The 11,070-nt window shown below is 54.8% G+C and overlaps 1 protein-coding gene across 1 annotated transcript; it reads left to right on the forward strand.

Moving 5' to 3' along the window:
- Positions 1–3,069: 3,069 nt before the first annotated feature.
- LOC116788457 lies at positions 3,070–5,764 on the forward strand. The gene is made up of 6 exons (XM_032691299.1): positions 3,070–3,099; positions 4,016–4,062; positions 4,377–4,473; positions 4,587–4,733; positions 4,833–4,865; positions 5,324–5,764. Exons 1-6 carry the CDS (start codon positions 3,070–3,072, stop codon positions 5,762–5,764), a joined length of 795 nt encoding a protein of 264 aa, XP_032547190.1.
- The last annotated feature ends 5,306 nt before the right edge of the window (positions 5,765–11,070 follow it).

The raw sequence follows: 11,070 nt of genomic DNA on the forward strand, positions 1-11,070 counted from the left end.
TTTAGTCATGGAATCTGAATTAAAGAATCCCGGGATCACTGAAGTAGGAAAAGCTCTCCCAGCCCATGGAGTCCCCCCTGTGCCCGATTCCCACCTCGTCACCGAGTGCCACGTCCAGTCTTTCCTTGGACACCTCCAAGGAGGGGATTCCAAACCTCCCTGGGCAGCTCCTGCCAGTGCTTCCCATGAAGGAAAAGTTTCCTGCAGGAAAAGTTCATTTCCTTTGTAATTCATCTTTTCCATGGGAAGACATAAATAATCACAGGAAGCGCTGAGATAAGATAAAATGAAAAATAAAATAAAAAATGAAAATGAAATAAAATAAAAAATGAAATGAAAATAAAGAAAAAATGAAATGAAAATTTAAAAAATTAAATTAAAAAAAAGAAATGAAAATGAAATAAAATTTAAAAAAAATAATAAAATAAAAATAAAAGTAAAAAAAATAAAAAAAAAGTAAAATAAAATGAAAATAAAAATACAATAAAATAAAAATGAAATGAAATAAAAAAATTAAATGAAAAAATGAAATAAAAAAATATAAAAATTAAAAAAAAAATAAAAAAATAAAAAAAACAAAATGAAAATAAAAATAAAATGAAAATAAAAAAATGAAAATAAAAAATAAAATAAAATGAAAATAAAAATAAAATAAAATAAAAAATGAAATGAAATGAAAATTTTAAAATGAGAATAAAAATAAAATGAAATTAAAATTAAAATTAAATTAAAATAAAAAAATAAAATTAAATAAAAATAAAAATAAAATGAAATAAAAAATGAAATGAAATAAAAAATGAAATTAAAAAATGAAATAAAAATAAAAAAAAAATCAAAACAAAAATAATAAAATAAAAATAAAATGAAAATAAAAAATAAAATGAAAATAAAATAAAAAATAAAATAAAAAAATAAAATAAAATGAAAATAAAAACAAAAAAAAAAATAAAAATTAAAAATTAAAATATAAATATAAAATAAAAAATAAAATAAAAATAAAATATAATAAAATAAAAAAATGAAATTAAAACAAAATAAAAAGAAAATAAAAAATAAAATTAAATTAAAAAATGAAATAAAAATAAAATAAAAATTAAAATAAAGATAATAAAATAAATAAAATGAAAGTAAAAAATAAAATAAAATAAAATAAATGAAAAAAGTAAAATAAAACTAAAATGAGAAATAAAATAAAGATAAAATTAAAAATAAAATGAAAATAAAATAAAAAATAAATGAAAATAAAATAAAAATTGAAATGAAAATAATAATAAAAAAATAAAATAAAAATTAAATGAAAATAAAATAAAATAAAACCTCCCCTGGTGCAACTTGAGGCCATTTTTTCTTGTCATTGGAGAAGATCCCAACCCCGATCCCTCATCCCACCCTCCTTCCAGAGAGTTTTAGAGAGCAACTACCTGGTGTAGCAACACATAAGAGAGAGGAAAAGATCTAAATGTGAGTTTGACAGCTTATTTTGTGTTTATCTTGCCATGATTGATATGTTGTACTTCAAAGAACATTAAGCTGTAACTCTTCTCTTAAAGGGTTTTAAGCAGCAGATTTTATGAACCTTTCTGTGCAAATTTATTCCCTTGGTGGCTCCAAGAAGGGGGGAGAAGAGAGGGGTGGATTAGGGGGAATCATCTTCATCATTTCTGTGTTATGTGGTGCCACCTGTTAGACACCAGCTCAGTGATTATGGGGTCAGAACCACCTTGAGTGGGGGTGTGTGGAGGGGGAAGGGATGGGTGGAACCTCATGGAGGCGGGGTGAGGTCGTGTCCCTCAGGGCAACCCCGGGAGCCACCTGGGGAAGCCCTGGAGTGGCTGTCAGGGAAAACTGGAACAGCCCAGAGCTCCTGGAACCCTCACCCAGCAGGGACAGTGAGGACACTGCCCTATAACACCCATAACCCCACACCCAGCTCCCACTGGCAGGGACAGGGAGAACCCGACCCTCAGCCCAGCAGGGAAGGCCCCACAGTGGCTGCTGGGTCACAGACCCCACCTGGGGGGTTGGCCAGAGGGACCGGAGCAAAGAAAACCAGGGGCACCCGTTGGCCTCATGTGCTGGCCCTGCCACGGGACTGGGGAGAGCTGATCCTCTCCAGGGCTGTGGTGGTAGCTCCAGGATCTCTCTCCCTCTTTCTCCTTCCCTTTTCTTGCTGCCTCTGCTTCTCTTTCTCTGCTCCTTTCCTGATGCTTGGGGTGGTTTGGAGCGGAGGATCAGATCTTGATTTAAATGTTGTGCAGTTGGTTGGATGTGTCATAAGGTTGTTGGTTTAGTGGATCTTGATTCAGTGTTGTTGGTTTACTGCATTTTGACTGAAATGTTGTGAGTTCTTAAGCTGGAAAAAAGGGGACGTTTGGGTTGGATATTAGGAAGAAATTTCTTCCAGATGAGAGTGCTCAGCCATTGGAATGGGCTGCCAGGGAGGGGTGCAGTCACCATCCCTGGAGGTGTTCAAGGTGAGACTGGATGTGGCATCAGTGCCATGGGCTGGGAACCACGGGGGGGTTGGATCAAGGGTCGAATTGATGATCTCAGAGGGCTTTTTCCGACCTGGTTGATTCCATGATGAGTTACTAGGATGTGCTGAGCCACTTGGCTACTGGGAGGGACAGGTTTGTCCCAGAAAGTCCTCAACTCACTGCAAGCCCAAAGCAGCCCCAAGTGCATCCCTGACAATTCCTCCCGTGTACTGCTGACAGCTGCTGCAATATTGCTCCTGTCAAGCAGCATTTACGTCCCTTTTTCTCCCCAGCTCAGCTTCTGTGTTAGTTCTGGGCAATCCTATCACTGCCAAGCAAAGCCCTCCCTCCTCTACTCCTAGAGATTGGGAGGAAGGAATTCCTGACTGAGAAGGTGCTGAGGGGGGATGTGTGGGGTGTGGGTGTTGATGTTCCTTCTGAAATGCATTTTAGCTTCAGTTGTGATCATTATGGGTAGTTTTATTTTTCTCAGGTTTGAATATTCATCTGATTATCCTTTAATAAAAAACCTTTTGAAACCACTCAATGCCCAGATTTTGTGCCTCAGTTCATTTTTTGAAGTTGACTCTCAATGGACCACGTGACGGCAAATGAGCTGCAGGTTTGAGACGGGAAGCAAATGTCCAAGTAGCTGATGTTCTTGGGTCCTCCAATTCAGTGACATTGGAAGTTTGCAACTTCTTTCAGCTCCCTGTGTTGACGAATGGGAAGTCAGGCTTTCCTGAATGTAGCATTACTCAATGCCAGATTCTTCTGGGTCATCCCAGCCAGGTGTTTTGTGCTGCAGGTCATGACTTCCATGAAGAAATGATGGCAGGAAGGAGCCACGCTTCTGCCTTGGCACAGATGCAAGCCTTACCCCAGTGGCTGCAGTTGCTTTTGGGAATGGATTCCTTCCAAGCTGGGGCAGGTTGGCCGGGCTGGGGAGGCCCCAGGGCACATGGCAAGTGGTCACAGGGCCCTTTGTGACACGGTGGCCGTCACCCCGGGGATGGGACGGTGTCCTTTGTGACCCGTGGTGATAAAGGTGTCGGCGGCAACGCGGCCACGCCACCGTGCTCGGAGCGGGCGACTGGGCAGGACGGGACAGAGCGGTGCTGTGAGGAGCCTCCTCGCAGCCAACTCCTTTCTCGTCGACCAGGAGCGTTTTCGAGAGTTCTTTTTTGATCATCTTCCCTCGAGGCCACAGCACAGGAGTGGGGGACCCGGAGCGTTTCTGAGGTGACCCACTCCCTGTGGGAGTGGCCCTCGAGGCCAGGCCACGGGCCTTGGTGACCCGGAGCTTTTCCGAGGAGTCACCAGTCCCTGTGGCAGCGGCCTTTGAGGCCATTTGTGAGACTTTGCCCCAGGGCTGTTCCAAGCCATCAGCAGCCCCTGTGGCAGTGGCCCTTGAGGCCATTTGTTGAGACTTTGCCACCAGGGGCTTTCCAAGCCATCCCCAGTCCCTGTGGCAGGAGTCCGCAGGCCATTGAGTCACACTTGGCGCCAGGGGTTTTTCCCAGGTTTCTCTCCCGCAGGCGCCCTCCAGACCAGACTGTGCCATGGCGGGGGGATGCTTCGGCCTGTGCGGGCTGCTCCGGAGGAAGAGGAAGAACATGAGAGGCCCTGGAGCTGGCCCAGCACAGGAACCAGAAGAGGAGGAGGTGCAGCACTTCCAGCCACTGCAGCAGGGTGAGTGCTGGAGCTGGGCCCCAGGGATGGTGGCTGCAGCCAGCTGGGCTCCTTGCCGTCCCCTCTGGACATGGCCAGGGAAAGGGAGGGGGAAAGGGGGGCCAAGGCTGATCCCCCCGGCATCTGTGCTCCATCCCCTGGGCATCCCAGGGCTGGCCCTGCCTGTGGAGTGCAGGGCTGGGCTGTGTTCTCTGGCCTCTCCCGCAGCCCCTCAGCTCTGACTGCCTCGCTCTTTGCCAGATCCAGGCCGGGACCGCCAGAAGAGCAGGACCGCGCCCGTGGCCGCTTGCGCAGGGCAGTTCAGGTACCTGCAGCCATCCCCCCTGGGCTGGGCCTGCTGTCCCTGCTCCACCTGGCACCGCTGTCAGAGCACTCCATGCCACTCCCCTCTCTTCCCTGCCCTTTCTTCTCCTGCAGAGGTTGCTGAGATTCATGGGTGTTCAGCGCAGAGCAGCCACGACCGCACCGCCCGAGCTCACGGCACAGCCTGACACCAGCGCAGCCGAGCTCGAGGCGGAGCCTGATGGCAGCACTGCACCGAGGGATTGTGCAGCCAGCGGTGACATGGCACCCACTGATTGTGCAGCCAGCGGTGACATGGCACCCACTGATTGTGCTGCCAGTGGTGACATGGCACCCATTGATTGTGCTGCCAGTGGTGACATGGCACTGACTGATGTCACAGCAACCTCGGACATGGCAGTGATTGATGTCACGGAAACCACCGACATGGCAGCCATTGATTGTGCAGCCAACTGTGTCATGGCACCTACTGATGGCACAGACGCCGCTGAGATGGCACAGCTCGAGGGGCACAGCAACCACTGACACGGTACCAGTTAATGGCACAGGCATCTCTGACACGGCACCGATGGATGGCACAGCCCACTGTGACACCGTGCTGGCTGACACCGACACAAGCTCTGACACGGCACCAACTGATGTCGGGGCCCAGGCTGATGCCACAACTGAGGGCATTGCAAGCAACTGACTGCACATCCATGCACAGTGTGACTGATGCTCCCAGTCTGGACCTGGCACAGCCTGACACCAGCGCAGCCGAGCTCGAGCCGGAGCCGGATGTCAGCACTACACTGAGTGACTGTGCAGCCAGCATTGACATGGCACCCATTGATAGTGGAGCCACTGGTGACATGGCACTGACTGATTGTGCAGCCAGCGCTGACATGGCAGCAGCTGATGGCACAGCAACCTCTGACGTGGCAGTGGTTGATGGCACAGAGACCACCGACATGGCAGCAACCGATTGTGCAGCCAGCTGTGATGTGGCACTGGATGATACAACGGCAACCTGTGACATGGCACCATTTGATGGTACAGCCACCTCTGCCACGGCACCAATGGATGGCACAGCCACATCTGACATGGTACAGACCGAGGGCATAGAAACTTCTGACATGGCACCAGTTGAGGGCACAGAAACCTCTGACCAGGCACCAATGGATGGCACAGACACCTGTGACACGGCACTGACCGACACCGGACAAGCTCTGACACGGCACCAACTGATGTCAGGGCTGATGCCACGACTGAGAGCATTGCAGACACTGACTGCACCCCCATGGACAGTGTGACTGATGCTCCCAGTCTGGATGTTTTGGAGGAGAAAAGTGTCTCCAGTGCAAAATGAAGTAAGCAGCCTGTGGCCAGGGCTTGAGCCCCACAGGGGTCTTGTGGTCCTGGAGCCTTTGAGGTCGGCAGAGTGTGGTGGGAAGGGGAGACCTTCCCTTGTCAAGCTGGGCAACCTGCTGGCTCTGGCAGCTCTCCAAGTATCTCCCACTCCCCTCCAGGTGCCGGCCATGTCAGCCCCATCCACCAGTGGCTCACGTGCCAGGAGTCTGCAGAGGTTCAGGGCCGACCCATTGCCATCCGCAGGCTGGGCCACCGCACACCCTGGGCACGTGGTTGACGACTCCTCCTGCACTGTGCCCCAGCGTGTGACAGGTACAGGGCCCAGCTGCTTTGCTGCCTCAGGGCTCACCAGCCTTTATAACCCAGCACCCCATCCAGCTGTCCCTCCTGCCTCTGCCAGACTGACCCTCAGTTCCAGACCCCTCTGGCCCCTCCAGTTCCATCCCTGGCCTGTCGGCCCCCAGTCCTGCTGCCCATGTGCCCTCCCTGCCCTCAAGGCACCGTGGCTCTGTCACCTGGGCCCCCACAGCTGCCACGGCCCAGACCCCCCCTGACCCAGAGCTCTGGCTCCACAGAGCTGCTGCAATCCTGTGGAGGACCATCGCCTCCTCGGCCACCACAGCGCACAAGGTGCTGCCAACGCTGCTCGGGGTGATGGAGGACTGGCCACTGCACAGCGTGTCCACCTCCGACGGGGACCACGTGGATGTCTTTGCCCTGGCTGTGAGTTTCTGCAGCGACTCTCCATCCTCCCCCACTGCTGCATCTCCCTCAGGCCTTGGGCTGCAAATGGGGCTGAGGGCAGGTTCAGGGGCAGCAGACCAGCTGCTCCCCTGCTCTCCCTGGCCTCTCCCTCCCTCTGGGCACTGATGGTATCTCCACGTGGCTTTCTTACAGGCAACCCTGGCCCTGTGGCTGATGGTCCAGGAGCCCCAGTGCCAAGATGCACTCTTGGTTCATGCCCCTCGTCTCCTCCTGGCTCTGCTCTGCCAAGTTTCTATGAGCACAGAGCAGATGCCAGAGGAGGTCAGCACCTTCTGGAGGGGATGCCAGGAGCTACACGGCCTTCCCACCCACCCCAACAGGTGCTCCATGCCGTCCCCTCTCCCTGCAGTGCCCTGGGGGCTGGGGCCAGGGCTCCAGCGTGACGTGGCCTTTGCTCTGCACACAGCTTTGTGGTGCAGACCATCCGGGCCCTGCTCTGGCAGCTGCAGTGGGACCAGGAGCTGGTGTCAGTGGAGCGCAAGTCGTGGCTGGGACGCGCTCCTCTCTGCTGACACCCCCCACTACGCGGTGGGGCTGCTGGCCAGGTGAGACAGCCTTGTCCCCTCTGCCCCGGCATCTCTGCCCTGGGCATGGGGCAGCTCACACAGCCCCCCTGGGTGTGGGCCAGAGGGCCTTGGCCCCAAGGAAATGGCCCAGCCAGTGCTGGCAGAGCTTTGCCCACCCGACTCAGGGCTGAGGTTCCCTTTTTGCCATGACAGGGAGAGCGTCGCGTGTTGGTCCCCTCCTATGGCCCGCTGGCAAGGCACCTGCTGGGGCTGCTCAGCAGGGAGGGGCCCCACTGGGAGCTACCTGCCCTGGCCTTCCTTGTCGAGGTGAGCCCGATGGCCAGCGCTGCCTGGCCCCGCTGCCTCCCCCTCTCTGCCCTCTGGCAGCCGCAGCTGCCCGGGATGGTGCCTGTGCCCTGTGCTGCTGCCTGGGCCCCAGCCCCTGGACGGCTCCGCGCTCCTGCCGCCCGGACACCCCGGCACTGCTCTCTGCCTTCCAGGTCCTCGACTATCTGGATGTGAGCACCTGTCATGACAGTGTCCTGCAGATGCTGGCAAGGCACCTGCAGAGCCAGTGCCCAGAGAGGCGGCGCCTGGCTCTGCGAGGGCTCCTGGTGCTCAGCGTGGATCCCTCCATGGTGAGAAGGGGGCAGGGGCTGAAGCCACATGGCAGCCTGGGGTTGCAGTCCCAGAGTGTTGTTGGTGGGGCAGCTGTTCAGGGCTTCCCAGCACAGCCTTGTGTTCCACCCAGGCCAAAGGCATCTGCAGCCTGTCTGAGCACCTCCTGGAGCTGCTGTGTGATGGAGATGGAGAGCTGGTCACCATGACCCTCTCCCTGTTCCGGAATGTGCTCCAGGATGGAGACAACAGTGATGAGTTCAGCTCCACTGCCCCGAGGCTGGCTGAGGCGCTCCGGCCAGTCTTTGACAACGTAAGGCTCTGTGCCCCCAGCCACAGGCACTGGGTGCTGCCAGGAAACTTGGTGGAGTTTCAGGTGTGGGCCTGGAGGGCGTGGAGCAGGCAGTGCTGAGGTCTTTGTGTCTTCTTTGGCCCCAGGACAACAGCCACGTGCAGCTGCTCTCCATTTGCCTCTTCGAGAGGTGATGGAGTTGCTGGCGGAAGAGGGAACAGAGCCCTGGGAGATGCAGGTGCGCCAGAGCCTGGTCCCACTGTTCTTCCACTGGCACGACGAGAACCAGGGCGTGGCAGAGGTGAGCACTGCTGGGCTCTGGTGTCTCCGTGGCAGGGGCTGGGCTGTCTCCTGCCCTGGGGCCTCAAGGGCTCCAGCCTCCTGCTGGCCTTGGAGCAGGGACACAGGGCTGTGCCCTGGGCTGTGTTGCCATGTCCCGCTCTCTGCTGCTCTGCAGGCCGCTCGGGAAGCGCTGCTCTGGGCTGCAAGATTCCTCAAAAGGAAGGACCTGGAGCAGCTGCTGAAGAGAGAGCAGCCCTTCAGGTTCTGTGATTGCCTGGTAAGGACGAGCATGGAGGCCCAGCCCCAGACTGGAGAAGCCCCCAGTGCCCAGTGTGTGGGGCTGGCCCTGTGCCCCTGCCCACTGCTGCCCCCACAGACACACCCCTGCTCTCTGCAGATGGAAAAGGACGTGAGCAGAAGGGCGAGCACCTGCAGCAGGCCCTGCCCTACCTGCAGAGCCCACAGGAGCCCTGCGAGAGGCGGCCGTCAGGTTCATGGGTGAGCCCCAAGGCCGCGGTCCCTCCCCGCCCCGCTGCAGCTCGGCCCCAGCCCCGGCTGCTGCAGCGGCAGCAGGATGCGGCCCAGGGATGTGCTGGGGAGCCCCGAGTGCCCTGGCGCTGCTGCCGCCCTCTGCCAGCCCAGCCCCGGGGCCTCCCGATGCGGAGCCCCTGGGACCCTGACAGCCTCTGTGTTCCCAGGGGTGGCCGGCTGGCACATGAGGGAGCGGCAGCAAGACCTGTGGCCCATCCTCAAGGGTGAGTGAGGGCAGAGGGGCCTCCCTGGGGGCTGCTGGGGACCAGCACAGACCCTGGGCAGGGAGCTGCAATCCCTGCCCTGCCTGCACAGGGCTCTGCTCCCTGCACGGTGTCCCCAGAGCACACACACATGGCATGGGCAGGGTGCCCATTGGTGCCCAGCACTTTCCTGCTCATCCCCTTGGCCCCTGCTCCCTCCTGGCCGTGCCAAGAGCTGCCCGGCATGGCCCTGGCAGGAGGGGCTCCTGGGTCCCTGCACAGCCGCGCTCTGACCCCGGCTCCCTTCCTCTCTCTTCCAGCCCTTACAGCCATGAGTGAGGACGACTGCCCCTCCGTCTCCAACATGAGAGCTGCACTCGTGGCCACTTACAGCCGTGCCATGAGAACTCCACCTGCTCCGCTGAGACGACCAATGTCCCTGCAACAGCCCCCCACCACAGCCCAGGGACCACTTCTCAGCGCGGCTGCAGCTCCAGCTGATGCTGGGCCCAACTGAGCCAGCCCGCAAGGCCAGCCAGCTCCTGGCCTCTGCAGCCCCAGGGACGGCTCCCTCCTTCCATTCCCTTCTCCTGACCCCACTTCATCCTTCCCCTTGCCCTGATGTTAATAAACCCTGGCTTTCTCCCCTTATCTGTGTCTTGGTGCAACTGAAAGGGCACAAACCCTCAGCCCCGCAGCTCACGGGCCCGCTCCTGCCTCTCTTTTGCCCCCTGCACCGTGGGCACACACCCCCAGGGACACGGGCACTTCAGGCTGCAAGGGGCCTCTCCTGAAGGGCCACTTCCACAACATTCTGCACTTCAAGATCTTCCTGGACACACTGAAGGCCAGGAGGCTGGGCCTGGGAAACACACTGGCAGCAAGAGGAGCTACAGCTTGAGGGCTTCTTCTCCAAGGACTACAAATCATTCATCCTTGCCAGGGTTTCTTAAGGGTGTGCTGGTGTTCCCCAAGAAAACTGCAGACTTGGGTCATCCCTGGGGAGGCAAGGGGCTTGCTTCTCAAAGAAAGTGCTTCCCAAGGAGTTCTCGGCGAGGGAGGTACAAATGTCTCCCTCTGGCTCTCTGTGGTCCTTTCCCTCCTTGTGTCCCATTGCACTTTGTAGAGGGGCAGGGCAAGGGGCACTCATCAGCCTTGTGGGGCAAAGCCACACTGGGGCAGCTCTGGAGACTGCAAGCACAGCTGGCACTGCGTGTGCCCTGAGAACAGAGCTCCTCTGCCAACCTCTGACCCCCTGACTTCCAGTGCAGATCCAAGAGATGCTGGAATCAGACATGAGGGTGGTGCCTGGAGGGGTGGCTGTGTGTGAGACCCCAGAGCAGTTCTTATTGGGTCAGAACCACCTTGTAGGCAGTGTGTGTGGGGGTGTGGGGGCGTGTTTGGAGGGGGAAGGGATGGGTTGAACCTCCCAGAGGGGGGGTGGCCTCGTGTCCCTCAGGGCAGCCCCGGGAGCTCACCTGAGCAAACCCTGCAGTACCCGTCAGTCCCAACCAGTCTGGGAAAACTGGAACACCCACAGCTCCTGTAGCCCCACACCCAGCTCCCACTGGCAGGGACACGGAGAACCCGACCCCTCAGCCCGGCAGGGAAGCCCCAGAGTGGCTGCTGGGTCAGAGGAGGCTTGGAGGGGGTGGCCAGAGGGTCCAGAGCAGAGAAAACCAAAGGCACATGTTTGCCACATGGCCCTGCCACGGGACTGAGGAGAGCTGATCTACAAATTTCCAGTGGTAGCTCCATGATCTGTCTCTCCCTCTTTCTCCTTCCCTCTTCTTGCTGCCTCTGCTTCTCTTTCTCTGCTCCTTTCCTGGTACTTGGGGTGGTTTGGAGCTGGAGGGATCAGATCTTGATTTCAGTGTGGTGCAATTGGTTGGATTTTGCTTAAATGTTGTGGATTGTAGGGATTTTGACTTAAATGTTGTTGGTTTATGGATCTTGACTTAAGTGTTGTGGATGACAATGTACTGAGTCAGTACTGGGGTGGAACATTTTCGTCCAGCTTGTGTGGTGCCCTTTGGAACTTTGGCCAAGTG

The sequence above is a fragment of the Chiroxiphia lanceolata genome, chromosome 6, assembly GCF_009829145.1.
Source record: "Chiroxiphia lanceolata isolate bChiLan1 chromosome 6, bChiLan1.pri, whole genome shotgun sequence".
In the NCBI taxonomy this organism is placed as follows: domain Eukaryota; kingdom Metazoa; phylum Chordata; class Aves; order Passeriformes; family Pipridae; genus Chiroxiphia; species Chiroxiphia lanceolata.